Source organism: Salvelinus sp. IW2-2015, linkage group LG3, assembly GCF_002910315.2.
Source record: "Salvelinus sp. IW2-2015 linkage group LG3, ASM291031v2, whole genome shotgun sequence".
NCBI lineage: Eukaryota > Metazoa > Chordata > Actinopteri > Salmoniformes > Salmonidae > Salvelinus > Salvelinus sp. IW2-2015.
This window is the reverse complement of record NC_036840.1, coordinates 21,714,359-21,738,036: the sequence shown is the minus strand read 5'-3', so window position 1 is coordinate 21,738,036 and position 23,678 is coordinate 21,714,359. Positions and strand designations below refer to the sequence as shown.

Here is a 23,678-nt window from a genome sequence, read left to right as displayed (position 1 = left end):
GAATTTTAATCACTTAATTCATAAACAAACTTGATATCAGTAAAAACAACTAATTGGTAGGTCTACCTTAATTGATGGTCAGTATGGTTGCGTTTTTAGTCACAAACATACTATGTGGCCGGGAAACAGGGCGCCATTTGAAATGTACCGTGTGTGTGTGTGTGTTCAACCCTAGATTCTTGAAGTTTGAGGTGACAGAAGAGCAGGGATAGAAAATTCAAAATAGCGAGTAAAGGAAAAAGATTTTAAAAAGGAAAAAAAGTGAAGTAGCTAGTTATAGGAGAAGAGGTGGAGAAAGTGATAGCAACCAAATACAAGACGGAACAGAAAAGAAACAGAGTCAAAAGGAGGAGACAAGCAACGAAAATTAGAAAACAAACAAGCTGAAGGGAAACAGACATACAGTGAGGAAGAGAAAGTGTGAGTCCAAYACGACTACTGTTCCTAATATTAACACTGATAAACTGAAGGCGATACTGAAAGAGCCTCAACAAGGACAAAGAAAACAGAGAGACGGTGAAACAACGAGTCGAGGCAAAGACGACAGAAAAGCCAAGTCCCATGGTGAGAGAAGAGGAAAAGCAAAACTGCAGAGAATAGGGGAAAGGAATTGACGAAAACAGCAACAATTGCCAAAAACGAGAAAGGGGATGAAGCAGAGGACAGAAAAGGCTAGTTATATTACAAGTCAGAGAAAGAAGGGTAACGGTTTAGAGAACTGACTTTGTGGCTGTGGTAACCGTTGTGCCTGTTGTTCACATGCGTATCTGCCCTCTCATTGGCTGGAATGGTCCCACCTGATCTTGCCACATCCTGACAGCCTTCCATTGTTAGAGCGGCCACTTGAGTATCTGGTCACGAAGACTGCAGCAGTTTGTGATTAATAAACAATGCCATGCTAGTGGGTGGTGACATTCAAATAAAATCCAGCCCTGAAACGAAATGTAGGCTTAAAATAAGTATTACGTAATATCATAGAAAGACACCGCATTCACGCACATTTTCACAAAGTGGGTAGTTCGGATTTGTCACTTCTAGCCGAAATATATCATACTTTTGACTAAATCAACGACTTTTATTGACTTAAATTGTTGTGCAACACCATATGTAAACTTTCCAGTAAACTCTGGCCATTGTGTCTCGGCTCTAAAAAGTGGATTTCTACAGGTGTATGTGTATGTATAATACAATAAAAAATCTTGAGAATAGTCATTTCCATTTGATTTATATATTTTGTTCTTTAAACAATACAAATTATTCACATACCACATCTCTTTCAAGCAGTACAAAATACAAGAACTCGTAATTTTATTAAAACATTACATTTATAAATAACTATTGTGATACTATTTTCACAGCATCTTGTTGATGAACAGACTCAGAACTGCGTGACATAATCATAGCTAGCTATGTACATTGTAAACAATATATAACTAATCTGAGACTCACACAAACTAGTCATGACATATTCCCTTTGACATCTATGGGGCTTACAGTAGATACTGTGGAGCTGCTTCGTGCAGGTTTTCTCCATTTCTCAAAACAGTGTAAGCACCATAGAAATATAATTCCTAGAAGGGAATTTGCCATCAAAGTCAATTGGGTGTCATTGGAGACGTAGCCAGCAACAGACTAGCCTTCAGAGTACATAAATATAATTTCTAGAAGGGACATAGCCCTTCAGACCACAGCAATTAGACTGCCCAGTCAGGAATTCAATTACTATGCTTCAGAGTTCCTTCACTTAGTCATCCTTCTTCTGGGATAGAGCTGAGCTGTTATCAGCGGTTTTATAAAGCAAAGCCGATCTGTTGTCGTTAGGCAATCCTTCATTATTGTTTCCAACCTTCCCATTGATCAGAGGAGTCGATGGCGTTGTAGACTCTGCCCCCTCAGATGTGAGGTACTCGCTGATCAGCTTCTGATAGGTGGGATGGGTGGTCAGCACTCTGAACAGCTCCTCTGTAGAGATACAACAATGTAGCATTAGGGTTGTTGACAAGGATGTGAATCTCTCAACTTGTCTTTCCTTCAGTTCTCGCTACCTATCTCCTTGGCGCCTCAACTGTATTGGAGAAGGTCCACGGTCCCTCCCGTAAGACCTTCTCTAATGGGTTTTGAGAAGGAGGCAAGGAGAGAGGATGCGGGGGAATCGAGGAAAGATTAATTGAGAAAGAGCCAGTAGTTAGGGGCAGTCGGACGATCGCTCTTCTTTGAAACAGCTGATCACAGACTTGGTTTCTGCTCAACAGCCACAACAAGTTTAATAATACAACACTAATAATCAAGGTAAGTTGGAATGGGCTGAAAGTAGCTGAGGGGTGAATTTAAAAACCCATGATCTATAATAGTTCTGACTGAAAACACTTTATATAATGTATACCGGATGTGTTTAAGTACCATCTATCCAGATGGACTCAAATAGCAAAAATATAGTTATGTAATTACGGCGTAAAAAAAAAACTACCATGTAAATAATGTGTAGAATATACATGTAACAAAAAGGATGGGTCCCCCAAAAAATAAAGATACGTTTATTTGATTAATCAAGTTGTTCATTCATGCTAGGGCACTGCATCGCAGCGCTAGCTGMACCACCAGAGACTCTGGGTTCGCGCCCAGGCTCTGTCGCAGCCGGCCACGACCGGGAGGTCCGTGGGGCGATGCACAATTGGCCTAGCGTCGTCCGGGTTTGGCCGGTAGGGATATCCTTGTCTCATCGCGCCCCAGCGACTCCTGTGGCGGGCCGGGCGCAGTGCACGCTAACCAAGGTCACCAGGTACACGGTGTTTCTTCCGACACATTGGTGCGGCTGGCTTCCGGGTTGGATGCGCGCTGTGTAACTACAAGAGAGTAACTACTAACAATTGGATACCACGAAATTGGGGGAGAAAAAGGGGGTAAGAAAAATGAAAAAATGTTGTTCATTCATTTAAATGTAAATTATGTTAATATAGATTGGTGTCTTGCGTTCAGTGGGCGCGCCTCTCCGGGACAGTTCTGAGTACAGCTCCTCTGTGTGGTATTGAGGACTCCCCACTAGCGCCCCCATCAGGTCAGACACATCCACTGCAGTCAGACTGCCACTACCCTCTCTGTCATACAGCTGCAGACACACACACAGCAGAGTTTATATTGGGTTAAAAATATACAGTTTATGTAAGTATATAAAGTTAATATACAGTTTGTAAAATATTCCATTTAGAAAATACAGTACATACATACATGTACAGTGCATTCGAAAAGTATTCAGACCCCTGTATTTAATCCATTTCAGAATATGGCTGTAACGTAACAAAATGCGGAAAAAGTGAAGGGGTCTGAATACTTTACGAATACACTGCATACAAACACATGTAAAATATACTATATATGTACAGTTTATAGGTTAAAGCGCCCTCTTTATACTGTATATACCGCCTGGGTTTGTTCCTCTGTTCTTAACCTGGGTGCCAGACTGTTTCTGCTCTCTTGCCAACTCCTGCTCGCTTGCCAAACATGTTGGAGTTGACAACKGCACAAACAGATCTGGGACCCAGGCTACGTACACACACACTTTATAGGTTGAAATGCATAACTTCCTACCAGGTTTAACATGTACTCTAAACATTAACACAGGGGTTATGAATCCATTCTACACGTACACACACAAACACTGGGAGAGGTACTTACAGTGAAGGCGATGTGAAGGAGAGACTTGAAGTCCATAAAGCTGGAGACAGCAGCCACACTTAGATAGATCTGTCTGAGATCCACCTTGTCATCCTGCAACGCAACACACACACACACACGTTTACATGCACACCAATATCCCGTTATTACTTGGGATATTCAAGTACACTGTTTTTGAGTTGACGCATATAAAACATCAAATCCTGTTTACAATAACCCGAAAAAGCTTGTATCCCGGTTATGTGAAACCAGGATAAGATGCCTGGAATATGTTGATCTTAGACGGAATAGTGTGGCACGTTCGCCGTAGTAAATGTGAGTAAGACCTTTAAACAGGTCAACATTCACAAGGTCGCAGGGCCAGACGGATTACCAGGACGTGTACTCCGAGCATGCGCTGACCAACTGGCAAGTGTCTTCACTGACATTTTCAACCTGCCCCTGACTGGGTCTGTAACACCAACATGTTTCAAACTGACCACCATAGTCCCTGTGCCCAAGAACACGAAGAACACGAAGAACCTGCCTAAATAACTACCGACCCGTAGAACTCACATCTGTAGCTATGAAGTGCTTTGAAAGGCTGGTGTGGCTCACAACACCATTATCCCAGAAACACTAGACCCACTCCAATTTGCATACTGCCCCAACAGATCCACAGATGATGCAATCTCTATTGCACTCCACACTGCCCTTTCCCACCTGGACAAAAGGAACACCTATGTGAGAATGCTATTCATTGACTACAGCTCAGCGTTCAAAACCACAGTGCCCTCAAAGCTCATCACTAAGCTAAGAACAACTGGGACTAAACACCTTCCTCTGCAACTGGATCCTGGACTTCCTGACAGGCCATCCCCATGTGGTAAGGGTAGGTAAAAACACATCCGCCACGCTGATCCTCAACACAGGGGCACCTCAGGGGTACATGCTCAGTCCCCTCCTGTACTCTCTGTTCACTCATGACTGCACGGCCAGAACACAATCATCAAGTTTGCCGATGACACAGTGGTAGGCCTGATCACCGACAACATGCAGTGTGGTGCCAGGACAACAACCTCTCCCTCAATGTGAGCAAGACAAAGGAGATGATTGTGGACTACAGGAAAAGGCGGGCCGAACAGGCCCCCATTAACATCGACGGGGCTGTAGTGGAGCGGGTCGAGAGTTTCAGGTTCCTTGGTGTCCACATCACCAACGAACTATCATAGTCCAAACATACCAAGACAGTCGTGAAGAGGGCACGACAAAACCTTTTCCCCCTCAGGAGACTGAAAAGATTTGTCATGGGTCCCCAGATCCTCAAAAGGTTCTATAGCTGCACCATTGAGAGCATCCTGACCGATTGCATCACCGCCTGGTACGGAAACTGCTCGACATCCGTAAGGCGCTACAGAGGGTAGTGCGAACGGCCCAGTACAACACTGGGGTAAAGCTTCTTGCCATCCAGGACCTATATAATAGGCGGTGTCAGAGGAAAGCCCATAAAATTGTCAGAGACTCCAGTCACCCAAGTTATAGACTGTTTTCTCTGCTACCGCACAGCAAATGGTACCGGAGCGCCAAGTCTAGGACCAAAAGGCTCCTCAACAGCTTCTACCCCGAAGCCATAAGACTGCTGAACAATTCATAAAATCGCCACCGGACAATTTACATCGACACCCCCCCCCTCCTTTTGTACACTGCTGCTACTCACTGTTTATTATCTATGCATAGTCACAACACCCCCACCTACATGTACAGATTACCTCAACTAACCTCTACCCCCGCACACTGACTCGGTACCGGTGCCCCCTGTACAACAGCCTTGTTATTGTGTTACTTTTTATTATAGTCTACTTGGTAAATATGTTCTTCTTCTTGAACTGCACTGTTGGTTAAGGGGTTGTAAGTAAGCATTTCACGGTAAAGTCTACACTTGTTGTATTCGGCGCATGTGACAAATAAAGTTTGATTTGATACTTTCCTAATGCACTGTACTATTACATTTAACCAATATGAAAGTCAATTAGGAATATTCGGTATATTCACAGATTCCATGGATACTCGTGAACAGGATATCAAAAGGTACATGTAAACAGCTTATCCCGAATAAGACCTTAAGCGGAATATGAGTTAGTAGCCGGAATACTTTGTGCATGCAAACGTTGTCACTGTTACACAAACACAGAAACAAAGTACACACAACACSAAGAAATACTCAAATGTACTGCACACACACGCTTGACGCTGGAGGACAATTTTACCTCAGAGTACTTTACCTTTGAATAGAGACCACAGATCTTAGCAGCAGTCTGTCTGTCAGTCAGTCCCATAAGAGGGACCAGCTCATCCACAACAGCCCTCCAACCCTGTTCTGACTGACACCGGTCAATCATCTGAGTTAGTGCCGCCTCAACCTCTGACTTACGGAGACTGAGGATGGAGAGGGGGAGATGGAAGGAGAGAAACAGATTGAAGGGGAGAGAAATGAGAAAGGGAGGTTTCTAAATGACAATTTAAGAAGCACTGCACACAAGAATGGAGAGCACCTGCGTAGTTACGATCAAACACAAAGCCATAGATAAAATAGCCTACATATAGTGCATTCTGAAAAAGAGCGTCGCAAAATATATTTAGAAATCCATGTTTTTCAATTATTGCGCGCGCCAATGAGAGTCTGCGATGCCAAGGGCTAAAATAGAACTCCTTTCTATTTCTGACGCAGATCGCGCTGCAAGTCCTGCCTCTCCCATCTCCTCATTGGTTTATAGAAGCAGATACCCACGTGCCATCTCCTCATTGGTTATACCCACGTGGGTGATTGAAAGACAAAATGTTTTGCCGGTAGTCGTGGTAATACTATGAAAGTTTTGATGCCAATCACCATATAAGTTCAAAGATGAAAAAGCCTGGAAGGAGGAGAGATGACTAGAAACGATTCGGTTGGCCATTTTATGTGTGGATTAATTGGCGGAGTAGAGGAGCTTGTGCATTTCAGGTAAAATAACAACTCGATGTTTATATCCCAGGACAAATTAGCTAGCAACAGCAAGCTAGCTAAATAGGACAAATTAGCTAGCAAGTGCAAGCTAACTAGCTAAATTGCCATACATGTTTAATGCTTTTCGACCTGTCCCCAAATAATTGTCATTGGTTCAGAGTTTGTTTTGCTARTTTAACCTGTGTGTCGTGATCGCGTTTGGTGCAGGGGGACAAAATAAATGTATGTACGATGGCGCACGCACGCAGCCGGTTTAGGTTCCGTGTTACTGTAAAATTTATTKAATTGTTGTTCTCATCAATCTACACACAGCACCCCATATTGACAAAGCAAAAACAGGTTTTTAGAAATGCTTGCGAATTTCACCCKAAAAAATCTGAAATATCACATTTACATAAGTATTCAGACTCTTCACTCAGTACTTTGTCGAAGCACCTTTGGCAGCGATCACAGCACACAGCTGTGTCTTCTTGGGTATGAAGCTTCAAGCTTGGCACACCTGTATTTGGGGAGATTCTCCCATTCTTCTCTGCAGATCTTCTCAAGCTCTGTCAGGTTGGATGGGGTGTGTCACTGCACAGCTATTTTTCAGGTCTCTCCAGATACGTTTGTCCCAAAGCCACTCCTGCGTTGTCTTGGCTGTGTGCTTAGAGTCGTTGTCCTGGTAGAAGGTTAACCATCTCTGTACTTTGCTCTGTTCATCTTTCCCTCGATCCTGATTAGTCTCCCAGTCCCTGCCCCTGAGAAAAATCCTCACAGCATGATGCTGCCACCACCATGCTTCACCGTAGAAATGGTGCCAGGTTTCCTCTAGACGTAATGCTTGGCATTTATGCCAAAGAGTTCAATATTGGTTTCATCAGACCAGAGAATCTTGTTTCTCATGGTCTTAGGTGCCTTTTGGCAAACTCCAAGCAGGCCGTCATGTGCCTTTTACTGAGGAGTGGCTTCCGCCTGGCCACTCTGGCTGTCTGGCCTGATTGGTGGAGTGCTGCAGAGATGGTTGTACTTCTGGATGGTTCTCCCATCTCCACAGAGGAACTCTGGAGCTCTGTCAGAGTGACCATCAGGTTTTTGGTCACCTCCCTGACCAAGGCCTTTCTCCCCCGATTGCTCAGTTTGGCTGGGCAGCCAGCTCTAGGAAGAGTCTTGGTGGCTCCAAACTTCTTCCAGGCCACTGTGTTCTTGGGACCTTCAATGCTGCAGAAATGTTTTGGTACACTTCCCCAGATCTGTGCCTCGACACAATCCTGTCTCGGAGCTCTACGGACAATTACATTGACCTCATGGCTTGGTTTTTGTTCTGACATGCACTGTCATCTGTGGGACCTTTTATTGACAGGTATGCGCCTTTCCAAATCATGTCCAATTAATTGAATTTACCACAGGTGCACTCCAATTAAGTTTTAGAAACATCTTTAAGATGATCAATGGAAACAGGATGCACCTGAGCTCAATTTCAAGTCTCATAGCAAAGGTTCTGAATAGTTATGTAAATATGTTTTTGTAATACATTTGCAAAACCTGTTTTCACTTTGTCATTATGTGTGTTGAGAAAAAAAAATATTGAATCAATTTTAGAATAAAGCTGTAAAGTAACAAAAATGTGGAAAATACTTTCCGAATGTCCTGTATACAGGCAACTCACAAAATAATGGAAACACCTGAGTCAATGAGGGGAACAATGTATTTTGAAAGCAAGTGCTTCTACACAGGTGTGGTTCCTGAGTTAATTAACATCCCATCATGCTTAGGGACATGTATAAAAATGCTGGGCAGGCCATTACTTTATCTACCATGGCTATGCCCCCATTGGATGGCTATGCCTCCATCCACAGAGCACAAGAAGTCACTGAAAGGTTTGATGAGCATGAAAACGATGCCGTCTCAGTCGCCAGATGTCAACCCAATTGAACACTTATGAGAGAGAGATTCTGGAGTGGTGTCTGAGACAGGGTTTRCCCCCACCATTAACAAAACACCAAATTATGACATTTCTCGTGGAAGAATGGTGTCGCAACCCTCTGATAGAGTTCCAGACACGTGTAGAATCTATGCGAAGTTTAATTGACGCTGTTCTGGCTCACGGTGGCCTAACGCCCTTTATGTTGGCGTTTTCTTAATTTTGGCAGTTACTTGTATGTGTATATTGTCATGGCTTCAGTTCCTAGATTCTAAAGTAGCCATTTCTATAGAAGCTTTGCAGGCACGTTTCCAACGTGAATTCGCATTAATGACTTGAGAGAGTTGATAGATATGTATTACTCACAATGTACGGGTTGTCACAGTTTAATATATATTTGTAAATATAAAAATGTGATAAGACATTCGTAAACTGTTTTTCTGTAGCATCTTCCAAGGCCCGTCACACCTGTTCCAACTCAACACTAACAGCATCTCCCCATAATCCCTTTATTCTACTCCTACAGGTAAGCCACACAGGTGACCACCAGGTGTAACTAACAAAATAGGAAGTTACCATATACAGAAGTTTTCATACATTCTATACACAGTAACAAACAAGTTCTATACATTTTCTTTTCTAATACAAAATGGTTATTGTTATATGACTCTGCACACACACACGCAATTGATAGAGCACATATGTATGACTCCACACAGGCACACAAACCACAGGTGACTGGTGGCACTTTAATTGGGGAGGACTGGCTCATAGTAATGGCTGGAACCGAGTGTACTTAACGGTATAAAAACAAATCAAACAGATTGATACCAATTCATTTACTCCATTCCAGCCATTAATATGAGCCGTCCTCCCATCACCAGCCTCCAGTGACACACACGTCTCTTACCCGTCTTTGTGCAGCAGTGAGAGGGTTTCTCTGGCTGGGGGTTCTAGGGGGAGGGAGAGCCCCCCTAGCATTCTGGTAGGAACACGCCCCTCCATCACATGGTCTGTAGCTGGGATACCCAGAGTCCTGAAACACATAGGAGATGATACTGTTAGACCACACACACACACACACACACACACACACACACCTCTCGTTCACATAAGCAGTGCCTACTACTTACTTAAACTGCATATTGTTTACTAATCGTACTACATATTTAGTCAAAACTAACGCAGTAAGCAACAAATATCACCCTACTAGGCTGAGCCTACTGAGAATGCATCATCTAATGCGCAATTCTACTAGATGAAAAGCGTAAATGAGCATGACATCCTGGCATTTAAACCATACTCATTATTTTCTTCTCAAAAAGCCTACAATTTAAAACGCAAGTACAGGTATTCGTACACAGCCATAGTCTTTAGCTGTGATACCCAGAGCCCTGACAAGCTCAAAGAGGTAAACTCAATACTGTTAGATTTTTTTTTTTTTTTTTTTTTTAACCAGGAAGGGCTCATTGAGATTTAAAATCTCTTTTTCAAGAGCATCCTGGCCAAGATAGGCAGCACCAAGTCATTACAAAAATTACAGACAGACAACATGAAAAACTACAAGTAATCTAGTAAAAACCATTGAATTCACAAGAATATAACAATATCAAAAACAGCAAATTAAAAACATTGACAGGTCAGGGAATCAGCCTCAAAATCCTTCATCAGTGATTTAAAAATACCAATCGGGACAAGTTCTTCCAGTTTAAAATTATTTTGGAAGGTGTTCCAAGACGATGGCGCAGAGTACATAAAAGACCTTTTACCAAATTCAGTTCGGACATTTGGAACAGTTAGCAGGATAAAGTCTAGCGAACGAAGAGAGTACCCACCACATTTCTGAACAATAAAAATGCCCAAATAAAAAGGTAGTAAACCCAAAATGGCTTTGTAAATAAAAGTATACCAGTGACTGAGCCTACGAGTGACTAGAGAAGGCCAGCCAACCCCTCGGTTATATAACAAAGCTGCAGTTGGTGCGTAATGGTTTTGCAGTTTAAATAATACTCAAAGTGCCATGGTAAAGAGTGTCAATTGATCTCAAAACACTGAGCGGAAGCATTCATATATAAAATACCCCATAGTCTAGTAAAGGCATAAATGTAGCTGATACTAGCCTCCTTCTGGCTTCAAAAGAAAACAGGCTTATTCTAAAATAAAACCCAATTTCAGCTTCAATTTTTTTGTAAGTTGTTGAATATGCAATTTAAAAGAGAGGCCGTCATCAATTAGAATTCCAAGATATTTATATGAGGTTACAACCTCAATCTCCTGCCCTGACAGGTAGTAATAGGTGAAAGGTTCAGAGGTCTATTTCTTGCATTAGAAACACCATTAGTTTAGTTTTGTCAGTATTGAGGATAAGCTTCAATTGAACACAAGGTATGTTGAACAGTATAAAAAGCAGTTTGCAAGTTCTGGAAAGCTTTTGTAAGAGATGAGGCACAACAGTAAATAACAGATCATCAGCATAAAAATGAAGTTGTGCATTTTGGACAATTTTGTCTAAATCATTTCTATAAATAGTGAATAAGAGAGACCAAGTACAGAGCCTTGGGCACACCATTCAGGACAGACAATTTAACAGACATAAGCCCAATCAAATTGAGTGCACTGAGTTCTATCAGACAGATAGTTAGCAAACCATGCAACTGCATGCTCCGAAAGACCTACACTCAACAATCTCTGCCTTAGTATAGCATGATCAACTGTATCAAAGCCTTAGAGAGATCAAATAAAAAGTGAGACACAGTGCTTTTTTTGTCAAGGGCTTCAGTGATATCATTTAAAACTTCATGGCTGCTGTAATTGTGCTATGCTTCTTCCTGAGCCCGATTGGTACATAGAAAAATAGAGTTAGTAAATAAAAACTCTTTTAGCTGTTCACTTACAAGGGTTTCAAGTATTTTCACCAAGGGGTGACAGCTTTGAGATTGGCCTATAATTATTTAAAAGAGTTGGATCTCCCCTTTTAAAAGTGGTAGGACAAATGCTGATTTCCAGATATTTGGAATTTCATTACATTCCAGGTTAGATTGAACAGATATGTAAGTGGTTTAGCTATGAAATCAGCTGCCAGATTTTCAAAACCGCGCAGGGATCCAAAAGATCAGGACCTGCAGGCTTTCTTTGATCTAAGGATTTCAGGGCTTTATGTACCACCTGCACTGAGAATGGCAAAAAGCTAAAAGTTTGACCAGCTCTCACTGGTTCAACCACACAGGGTTGTACAGAGACAGAGGACACTGGTTCATCCACACAGGGTTGTACAGAGACAGAGGACACTGAATCAAACAGCCTACCAGATGATACAAAGTGCTCATTGAAACAATTCAGCATTTCAGTTTTGTCATATATAGCAACAGAGTCCTTCAWAACACATGACGGTYATTCATTAACATTACTGTTACCAGACATAGACTTAATAGCKTWCCAAAACGTTCTAGGGTCATTCAGGTTATCAGTGGTAACAGACATAAAATATTCAGACTTGGCCTTCCTGAGAAGAAAAGAACACTTGTTTCTTAACTGCCAAAAATAAGCCAATCAGCATCAGAACAAGATTTCCTTGCTTTAGCCCAGGCTAGATTACGGTCGTGAATAATACAAGACAGCTCAGAAGAAAACCATGGATTATCRCGCCCTTTAACCCTGAACCTGCGGAATGGGGCATGTTTGTTTACTATTTGGAAAAAACCATCATGAAAGAATATCCAGGCAGTTTCCACATCAGGGATAAGCTCAATCTTGCTCCAGTCAAAATAAAACAAATRATGAAAGAAAGCCTGCTCATTAAAACACTTCAAATTTCTCTTACGAATAAAACGTGGATTTGTCTTTGGAACCTTAGTATTTCTAACAGCAACAACAGCACAATGGTCACTTAAATCATTACAAAAAACACCAACRGCAGAATATTTATGTGGAAKATTTGTCAATATCAAATCAATCAGGGTAGATTTATCTGGGCATTTAAGATTTGGGRGAGTGGGTGAGTTAATCAACTGGGTAAGATTCATAGAATTACAAAACATTTTTAAATCATCAGACACCGGCTTTAACCAACACCAGTTGAGATCACCAATCAAGATCATTTCACTGTAAAGAAGTTTAGACATAAAGGTGCATCAAAGAAGAAAATGCATCATGAAAGAAAGTAACACACATACAGCAACAACAAACACACACCTCAAGAAGACGGAGCCCAAAGATGAGATATACATACATTACAAGCAGAAATTCTGTGTAAACTTACTTGGCCATGAGTTTCTGGACGTTGTCTGCATACAGGTTAGGGTCATCCTTCTCTTCCTGAGAGGGGGTGTATACTGGCAGATACTGTAACCAAATCAGAGTACAGGATATTAATACAAGTACCGTAGCCAATAAGAGAACATTACATTTATAATTTATAGTGACAGGTAATACAGGCAATCAGAACAGGATATTAATACTGACAGGTAATATCGCCAATAAGAGAAGAGGACATTTACACTGACAGCCAATCTGAAAACAGAACACTATCATACCTCAATGGTAACGTTAGTGTAGAGCTGAGAGCAGGTGTGCCACAGTGTCTCAATCCTGGAGGGAACAAAACCCATCAGTGAAATAACATTTAGAAAAAGCTTATTTCCAATATTATAGATAACAAAGTTGAATGATTATCATATTTAAAAATATATATATAATTTAGATGATGCCTTACCAGGTTGTGCCCTTGTGGGTCCAGCGCACAGTATCCTAGAAAAATAAGCAAGTTTTCTTTTAAACTCACATGTGCAGACAGTACGTCACCTGATTATGTTCAGATCATTGCACAGGTCACCCAGTTCAAAGCACACCCTGTACAGGCATGCTGTTGCACCATTGGAGTTCAAACATGCACAAAGATTAACAACAGTGCCCTCCACTAATATTGGCACCCTTGGTAAATATGAGCAAAACATCTCTGCTATTTATCCTCTTGGTCTTTCATTCAAAATATTCACAAAAATCAAACCTTTAATTGAAGTACAATTATTGAAAAAAATAAAATGTGAAATAAATGACAAATATTTTTTATCCGAAACAATTATTGGCACCCCTAGAAATTCTTATGAGTAAAATATAACTGAAGTATATACCCATTAATATTTTACGTTTTTAAGTTCACTTGAGTGATTAGGAACACTTAAGTGGTAAGCCATGACTTTCCTGTTTCACTGGGGTATAAATATTAGGTGACACACAGGCCAAGTTCCCATAGTCATCCATTACTATGGGAAAGACCCGAGAATACAGTAATGATGTGTGACAAAGGGTTGTTGAGCGGCACAAACCAGAAAATGGCTATAAGAAAAAAGCTCAACGGTTGAAAATGACTACTATCAGACTACTAKATTTCTACTATCAGGGCAATAATTTAAAGCAACTGGAGATGTTAACAATCGGCCTGAAAGAGGACGTGTGTCTATATTGACCCCACGCACAGTGAGGAGGATGGTTCGAGTGGCCAAAAAATCTCCAAGGATCACAGCTGGAGAATTGCAGACGTTAGTTGGGTCTTGGGTCAGAAAGTTTCCAAAACTACGACCACCACAAGTTGTTTGGGAGGGTTGCCATAAAAAAAGCCTTTGCTGTCAAACAACAAACTCAAGCGCCTACATTTTGCCAAATGTTACTGGAACTTTCAATGGGACTGGGTTCTATGGTCAGATGAGACCAAAATAGAGRTTTTTTCGAAACAAATACCAGAGGTGGATTTGGCGTAGACATAAAGACAGCCACGCAGAAAAGTATCTCATCCCCACTGTGAAGTATGGTGGCGGATCTTTGATGTTGTGGGGCTGTTTTTCTTCCAAAGGCACTGGACAACTTGTTAGGATACATCATGTATCAGCAGATATTAAATCAAAACCTGACTGCCTCTGCTAGGAAGCTTAAACTGGGCCTTGGTTGGATCTTCCAGCATTACAACGATCCAAAGCACATCTCAAAATCAACACAAACATGGTTCAATGACCACAGAAGCAAGGCTTTGCCATGGCCATCCCAGTCCTCTGACCAAAAACCACATGGAAAACCTGTGGGATGAGCCGAAGAGTCCACAAGCGTGGACCTTGGAGAATCTGAAGGATCTGGAGAGATATTACAGTATATGGAGGAATTGTCTCAGATCCTTTGTCATGTGTTCCCCAAACTCATTACACATTATAGGAGAAGACTCAGAGCTGTTATCTTGGCAAAAGGAGGTTGCACAAAGTATTGAATGAAGGGCTGCCAATAATTGTGGCACAAATATATTTGAGAACAAACATGTATTTATTTTATGATAATATATTTTTTCTTTCAATTATTTTTTACTTTAATTAAAGGTTTGATTTTTGTGAATATAAAGATGTTTTTCTTCTTCCCCACAGACAGTTTTGCTCATATTTACCAAGGGTGCCAATATTAGTGGAGGGCACTGTATCTATGATTAGAAAGCAAACAACATGGTATTTTCCCACGACCAGAACACACTGTAGTCCTTAATAGGAAGGGTGCGCTCAGGCCCAATTCCAATCCATCAGCAAGTTAACTACTCTGTCTGGAACTGGTCTAGTGGTAGTGTTGTCATCCCAGACCATATATGCTCCCGGAGGCAGCGCTTCGTTCCACCACTCACTTTCTATTTCATTTCCCTCTCTACTCACCAGTTTGTTGGGGTAGTGCAGCAGAACTGGTTGGACTGGGACTCCAGCCAGGAAGGCACCTCGAAGGGAGAGAGAGAGAACAGTAAACCAGTCAGCTCACACCTTTCTTTCTCCCCTCCCTACGTAACACAACATGCCATCCATTTCTTCAGGTTCAGCATAAGTGACAGTTTGTTGATTTTAGCCAAGATATTTTTTGTGTGCTCACCAATACCAGGTTCATATACTATTAGAAATTATTTAAACTATTAGAATAGAAGCAAAAGTGCAAACACCGCCAATCTGCCACCCTAGGCAGGCTAAAGCAAAGGCTAAAAGCATTTGAAAGATTTCAAATAGTATTTGAACCAAGGTCTGGTTCTCACCACGCTTAAACTTGATGAGAATGGTGCCGTTCGTAGTGGTGCCTTCTGGGAACATCAGCATCTGAGAGAGGGAGGGGATAGTGGGGAGGGATAGAGGGAGAGAAAGACCGTGATTGATGAATAGAGACAATGACAGAGATGGGGAGTGAGAAAGCAAGGGAGTTAGTAAAACCAGTCCATCAGCAAGGTTCATTAGGAGGAGAAAGAGGGAGAGAGAGAAAAAGATGGAGGGAAGGATAGAGATTGAGACAGTGATTGATGTATATACAGAGAAAGAAGGCGTTAAACCAGTTCTATAACAGTCGTCCATTCATCAGTAATGTTAATTGTCCTATATTTACATCATTCTATCGTGCCCGTTAACTCAAGAGTCATTGCGCTACATGACACAAGACTGATYCAGTGAGGTTACATGTGTGTAACTGGTTGGATGTGAGCCCACGTCGCCTATGTGGTAACCCAATGTATCAACCATAGGAAATCCTTGAACAATTGGGTTTACATGTCTCGGACAAGACTACTCCGTTTCACCCGTTACCTCCATTGGCCTAATATGACCTTTGAACACTGCTTACCTGTGGCCAGTAGCCGTTGGAGGTGAGCCTCTCTATGATCTGCGCAATAGCTTGTTTCCTGGACTCTGGATTCTTCCTATTTACCATCACTGACTGGTTAAACGCCAGGAGGGCTAAAGGGAGAGAAAAAAGAAACCATACACAAGGCTGTTATAATGTGACATGAAAATAAAGGAGGGCCGCACACTCTAGGAGCTCAGATGCAAAAATGTAATATCCAACGTTTCGACAGGCTTCATCAGGGTAGGGTGACAACCATAATAACATGATTATTATATTGTTTAGGACACAAAAGCCACTGAAGGCCTGTGCTACTGAAGAGATAGGAAAGGGAATACGAAGGGAAAAGGTAAGAGAGAAAGAAAGCGGGAAGGACAGGAAAAGATAGCGGGAGAACACAAACAAGAGAAGTGATGAGGCAATAGTTTGTTTTAGAAGTTTGTCAACATTTCTCAATGCTCCCTATTCTCCAATCCCTCCCCCATCTCTCCCTCCTTTCCCAACCTCGACCCCCCCTCTCATTCTCCATCTCACCCCAACAGAGTAGAATGATGTTGCCCCTAGTGTGGTATTCTATCCCCAGTGATTAAGGTTACCATTTGAGGACAGTAATCAAATACTAGATCTGTTTCTTTTAAAGGTAAACTTTGACCCAGTCACTCCAAGTATCCCGCATAACACCCACCCCCTATTACTGGCAGGCTCTGGTTCTCCAATCTGGACACCACCTTAGTCAACTGTGTGTGTGTGTGTGTGTGTGTGTGCACACGCGCATGTGTCCCACTCCCAGTTACCCCCACACTCACCCCCTATAACAGGGATTTTTTTGTTTTCCGATCGGGACACCACTGTAGCTAGCTGGGTTTCCGGCAGCACCAACATGTCCAGGAAGCTACTGTGAGGCGCCACCGCCAGCACGGGAGCCTCCTTACACCCCGCCCTACGACCTTTAACCTGGACCCAGAACCCCAGGAAGAAAAACGCTGCCCGGCTCAGGAACCGGATGATGGAATGTAGCAGCCACCAACGCCACCCCGCCACTACTGGCCGGGAGCGTTCCTCCTCTGACAAGCCGGCCAAACGCAGCCGGGCAATAGGCCACATCAACAGGAAGCAGAGGGCGACCAGGAAGATTCGTATGGGGAAGAGGATGGTGCCCAACACCATGCCCTGTGGATTGGAGGGACATGTTAATATATGGAGAATAGTAAGTTAAATAGGGTAGGTAGCCTGCAATGTATAATATTCATCACACACACAGATGCACACATTCTGGCACAGGCTACAATGTATCAGATTGTATCACATAGTTCCTAAACAAGCTGCTACATGCTACAATGAATCCAGAAAACAGATGCGTGCACAGTTGATCAACAACAATAGGCACATGCATGCAGACACACAAACCATTCAAATGTGTCCTCTTTTCAACTTAAACTCTTACCACATTTCCTCAAGCATAATAAGACAACTCACCCGTATTCTCTGAGCCCTGGTCAGTTTCAGTTTGTGTATAAATGGGTGAGGGTAATCGGATGTTGCTTGGCGACTGTCCCGCCTCTCCATGGCGACTAGGCAAGCCTTGACAGACTCAATATCTGTAAAAAGTAGGTCAGACCCAACCAGATTTCAAACTAACCCTTTGAGGTTTGATGTGCGAGGATTTCACTGAATGGCGATGAATATCCCCGTGCGTCGACAGTTTAATTCCGCCGCAACTATTTGGCGTTGCGTAAAAAGTTGTGATATAAAAGTTATAAAAGTGCCTCTCAAAATGTAACGTTATCAAGATGCAGAGAGCCAAAACCAGTCCGAGGGATAGGAGTGCGACAGTTGGTTGGATCAAAAGAAACAAAGAAACAAGTTCAAAAGTGAAAACGATCCAAGTGAAATCGAAGATGTGAATACGAATCCGAATTAAAAAATTCCAATACGTTGATTTATTGTACTCTAATACAAGGAACTTTATACGAAAGGTGCGCTCGTGTCAATGCATATGGCGTAAAAACGAAGAACAACAACTCGCATTGGTGATCTTCTTCGGTGGGGTTTTAGGGCGGACTACATCCTGAAAAGTTATATTCCCGCCCACTTTTTCTTCTCCTTCCTCTTGAAAATAAAATATTCCATTGTGGGAAAGGGGAAATAATATATAAATAACTCGAAACCCGTCCCACTCCTTCAATCACAATCTAATCATGTAAGGTGGTGGGCTATCTGCTTTCGTTTTCGAGATGATCGATCTGTCGAGGGAGGAGCTATTTATTCTGAAAACATTTCCGTTTGTTGGCAATGTCAATTCTCGGAAATGTTTTCAAAATACTTACTTTCATATTCGCTAAATAGACAGGCAAACGCCACCGAGTACTAAACTGTACACCAATCAAAACTGGTCTACCATGGCAGTATCTCTGCTGTTCACGTCTGCCAATCACGTTATACGTCTCTGAGGTAGTAGACAATTGGAGACATCTTGAGAGCAAACTAACGTAGCAGGCGCTTGATAATATGTACATTTTTTTTTTTATATTGGGGGAGTTTTTCTTCTGCACTGATCAGATTTGTTGAACAGTGCAGAAAACCTCCCCCGACAGTTTTTTTAAATTGTTGTCAAGCGCCTGCTATGTTATATTAGTCTCAAGATGTCACCAGCTGTCTACTACCTTTAGATACGGATAAATTCATTGGCAGAGGTGATCAGCAGAGATAGTACCACGGTACACGAGTTTTGGATGTAACCTGATTTCTAAGCATTTCGTATTATTCTGTAGTAAATCCTAAACAATAAATTTGGTATGACATGTTACGTTTTGTATGGTATTTATTAATTTGTGGATGTCCATCACCCATTTCGTAAGATATGTTACACATTACAATTCGCATTATAATACATGTAATACATTTGGGCCAGATAACTCACACGGGAATCGGGCCAAGCACCAAGTAATACATTTGGGCCAGATACCTCACACCGGAATCGGCCCGAGCTCAATCCCCGCATCCTAGCCATAAGTAATACTGACGAAGGCGGCCCAGACTCGGGCCACATGACGTCGGCAGAGTCTGACTAAACCGAGTGCCCCGACTCGCATCCGGAATCGGCCCAGATCTACTGTGCTAGCTGGGAAAATACCATACTAATTTGAGTATCCCAGATTGACTGTACTATATTACGTATAGTCTATGAGACCAGGCTGGAACAATCAAGTAAATGTGGAGGAGGAGTTGAGKTGCATTGTTGACAGAGATACTTTAGAAGAGATGGGAAACGTATTAAGGCCTATTGTGTACATTGCACATGCTACGTCAATGGGCCGCACGATGCATTCTGGGCTATTCTTGGAGTTCCGAGGTGGATGAGCGTTCAAAAGATTTTCCCAGTCTGAGCTCGTTTTTTTCCGAGTTCCCAGTTGTCTTTAACGCACTGAAGTCGGAAATCTGAGATTTCCCAGTTGTTTTGAACTCGGCATTTGCAACAACGTGATGCAGAATGACAAGGTGAACGCGATTGGTCGACAGTCTGCGTGTGGGGCGTTATACAGTGCGTTTCTCCAATCGTTGCCCAAATGAGCCCCACAGCGGATGACCTCATAATACCCATAAAAACTAGCAGTAAAACACGGAAATGGTTCCAACCTCTTTTCAGCATATAGTTTATTCATTGTGGATTTTTAGAAACACTTCAAATAATTGTTTTGTGTAGGCTTACCCTGGCGTGACGTTTTGATAACAGTATAAATCTCTCTCGGACAAGGTGACTTTTATTACTATATTTGGCGCTCAGATTCAAAAATACTAATTAGCATCAAAGCAAACATCATGCAAGACTACACATCCTTGCAAGCTTCTGCATCATCATCACCTTTGCTGTCAGCAAGCTAGCTACTAGTTACCTTGATCCAAAACTAAAATATATTTAAATTTACTGTTCCATATGTTATTTAACTAATATTTGTTGTCTTATTTATACATTTGGTCTTGTGTCTTGCACATGATTCTATACTAGTAGCAGTCAGATATTTTTAATGTGCCATGAATACTAGACGTTTTTTGTTTTTTGCAAAGAAGCTACAGTGCATTCAGAAGTATTCAGACCCCTTCCCCCTTTCCACATTTTGTTACGTTACAGCCATATTATAACATTTATTAAATTCAACATTTTCTTCATAAATGGGGCGGCAGGTAGCCTAGTGGTTAGAGCGTTAGGCCAGTAACCGAAAGGTTGCTAGATCGAATCCCTGAGCTGACAAGGTAAAAATCTGTCGTTCTGCCCCTAAACAAGGCAGTTAACCCACTGTTCGTAGGCCGTCATTGTAAATATGAATTTATTCTTAACTGACTTGCCTAGCTAAAAAAATAATAATAATCTATCTACACACAATACCCAATAATGACAAAAGTGAAAACAAGTTTTTTGAAATGTTAGAAAATGTAATAAAAATAAGAAACAGAAATACCTTATTTACATAACAATTCAGACCCTTTGCTATGAGACTTGAAATTGAGCTCAGGTGCATCCTGTTTCCATTGGCCATCCTTGAGTTTCTACAACTTGATTGGAGTCCACCTGTGGTAAATTCAATTGATTGGACATGAATTGGAAAGGCGCACATCTGTCTATAAGGTCCCACAGTTGACAGTTCATGTCAGAGTAAAAACCAAGCCACGAGGTCGAAGGAATTGTCTTAGAGCTCCAAGACAGGATTGTGTCGAGGCACAGATCTGGGGAAGTGTACCAAAAAAATGTCTGCAGCATTGAAGGTCCCCAAGAACACAGTGGCCTCCACCATTCTTAAATTGAAGAAGTTTGGAACCACCAAGACTTCCTTGAGCTGGCCGCCCGGCCAAACTAAGCAATCGGGGGAGAAGGGCCTTGTTCAGGGAGGTGACCAAAAACCTGATGGTCACTTTGACAGAGCTCCAGAGTTCTTCTGTGGAGATGGGAGAAACCTCGCTCATCAACTCATCCCTGACCGCTGGCTACGTCCCTTCCGTCTTCAAGAGAGCGAGAGTTGCACCCCTTCTGAAAAAACCTACACTCGATCCCTCCGATGTCAACAACTACAGACCAGTATCCCTTCTTTCTTTTCTCTCCAAAACTCCTTGAACGTGCCGTCCTTGGCCAGCTCTCCTGCTATCTCTCTCAGAATGACCTTGATCCAAATCAGTCAGGTTTCAAGACTAGTCATTCAACTGAGACTGCTCTTCTCTGTATCACGGAGGCGCTCCGCACTGCTAAAGCTAACTTCTCTCTCTCTGCTCTCATCCTTCTAGACCTATCGGCTGCCTTCGATACTGTGAACCATCAGATCCTCCTCTCCACCCTCTCGAGTTGGGCATCTCCGGCGCGGCCCACGCTTGGATTGCGTCCTACCTGACAGGTCGCTCCTACCAGGTGCGTGGCGAGAATCTGTCTCCTCACCACGTGCTCTCACCACTGGTGTCCCCAGGCTCTGTTCTAGGCCCTCTCCTATTCTCGCTATACACCAAGTCACTTGGCTCTGTCATAACCTCACATGGTCTCTCCTATCATTGCTATGCAGACGACACACAATTCATCTTCTCCTTTCCCCCTTCTGATGAACCAGGTGGCGAATCGCATCTCTGCATGTCGGCAGACATATCAGTTGGATGACGGATCACCACCTCAAGCTGAACCTCGGCAAGACGGAGCTGCTCTTCCTCCCGGGGAAGGACTGCCCGGTCCATGATCTCGCCATCACGGTTGACAACTCCATTGTGTCCTCCTCCCAGAGCGGCTAAGAACCTTGGCGTGATCCTGGACAACACCCTGTCGTTCTCAACTAACATCAAGGCGGTGGCCCGTTCCTGTAGGTTCATGCTCTACAACATCCGCAGAGTACGACCCTGCCTCACACAGGGAGCGGCGCAGGTCCTAATCCAGGCACTTGTCATCTCCCGTCTGGATTACTGCAACTCGCTGTTGGCTGGGCTCCCTACCTGTGCCATTAAACCCCTACAACTCATCCAGAACGCCGCAGCCCGTCTGGTGTTCAACCTTCCCAAGTTCTCTCACGTCACCCCGCTCCTCCGCTCTCTCCACTGGCTTCCAGTTGAAGCTCGCATCCGCTACAAGAACCATGGTGCTTGCCTACGGAGCTGTGAGGGGAACGGCACCTCAGTACCTCCAGGCTCTGATCAGGCCCTACACCCAAACAGAGGCACTGCGTTCATCCACCTCTGGCCTGCTCGCCTCCTACCACTGAGAAGTACAGTTCCCGCTCAGCCCAGTCAAAACTGTTCGCTGCTCTGCCCCCCAATGGTGGAACAAACTCCCTCACGACGCCAGGACAGCGGAGTCAATCACCACCTTCCGGAGACACCTGAAACCCCACCTCTTTAAGGAATACCTAGGATAGGATAAAGTAATCCTTCTGACCCCCCCCCCCCCCCCCCCTTAAAAGATTTAGATGCAACTGTCTGTAAAGTGGCTGTTCCACTGGATGTCATAAGGTGAATGCACCAATTTGTAAGTCGCTCTGGATAAGAGCGTCTGCTAAATTACTTAAATGTAATGTAAATGTAAATGATAAACATCTCTAGCACTCAACCAATCAGGCTTTTATGGTAGAGTGGTCATACGGAAGCCACTTCTCAGTAAAAGGCACATGGCAGCCCACTTGGAGTTTGCCAAAAGGCATCTAAAGGACTCAGACCATGAGAAACAAGATTCTCTGGTCTGATGAAACCAAGATTGAACTCTTTGGCCTGAATGCCAAGCGTCACGTCTGGAGAAAACCTGGCACCATTCCTACGGTGAAGCATGGTGCTGGCAACATCATGCTGTGGGGATGTTTTTCAGCGACAGGGACTGGGAGACTAGTCAGGATTGAGGGAAAGATGAACGGAGCAAAGTTCAGAGAGATCCTTAATGATAACCTGCTCAGGACCTCAGACTGGGGTGAAGGTTCATCTTCCAACAGGACAACGACCCTAAGCACACAGCCAAGACAACGCAGAAGTAGCTTCGGGACAAGTCTCTGAATGTCCTTGAGTGGCCCAGCAAGAGCCCGGACTTGAACCTTTATCGAACATCTCTGGAGAGATAGGAAAATAGCTGTGCAGCGATGCTCCCCATCCAACCTGACAGAGCTTGAGAGGATCTGCAGAGAAGAATGGGAGAAACACCCCAAATACAGGTGTACCAAGCTCATAGCATCATACCCAAGAAGACTCGAGGCTGTAATCACTGCCAAAGGTGCTTCAACAAAGTAAAGGGTCAGAATACTTATGTTAATGTGGTATTTTATTTTATTTCTAAAAACCTGTTTTTGCTTTGTCATTATGGGGTATTGTGTGTAGATTGATGATGAAAATAAACAATTGAATACATTTTAGACTAAGGCTGTAACCTAACAAAATGTGAAAAAAGTCAAGGATCTGAATACTTTACGAATGCACTGCAGCTATCTACCTACCTAGATATTAGCAACATACATTTATTTTACCAGATCCTCTTCTGCTTCAGCCGGTGGAGAT

The 23,678-nt window shown here is 42.9% G+C and overlaps 1 protein-coding gene across 1 annotated transcript; it reads right to left on the bottom strand.

The window, feature by feature from the left end:
* Positions 1-1,209: 1,209 nt before the first annotated feature.
* On the bottom strand, positions 1,210-18,466 carry lpcat4 (lysophosphatidylcholine acyltransferase 4). Its single transcript, XM_023971186.2, has 13 exons — positions 17,655-18,466; positions 16,985-17,348; positions 16,179-16,291; positions 15,604-15,664; positions 15,239-15,297; positions 13,270-13,304; positions 13,091-13,145; positions 12,817-12,899; positions 9,469-9,594; positions 5,934-6,087; positions 3,673-3,765; positions 2,971-3,106; positions 1,210-1,962 (listed from the first exon to the last, which is right to left on the bottom strand). The coding sequence occupies exons 1-13, from the start codon at positions 17,742-17,744 to the stop codon at positions 1,745-1,747; spliced, it is 1,587 nt and encodes a 528-aa protein (XP_023826954.1). The 5' UTR covers positions 17,745-18,466; the 3' UTR covers positions 1,210-1,744.
* Positions 18,467-23,678: the final 5,212 nt, after the last annotated feature.

What these genes read in the sequence shown, in the direction of transcription:
- lpcat4 (XM_023971186.2), bottom strand. Translation starts at nt 17,744, where the DNA reads ATGGAGAGGCGGGACAGTCGCCAAGCAACATCCGATTACCCTCACCCA. An exon ending in TGCACTACCCCAACAAACTG is followed by an intron (nt 13,305 to 15,238) that starts GTGAGTAGAGAG and finishes TTATTTTTCTAG; the next exon opens with GATACTGTGCGCTGGACCCA. An exon ending in GAGAGGCGCGCCCACTGAAC is followed by an intron (nt 1,963 to 2,970) that starts GCAAGACACCAA and finishes GTATCTCTACAG; the next exon opens with AGGAGCTGTTCAGAGTGCTG.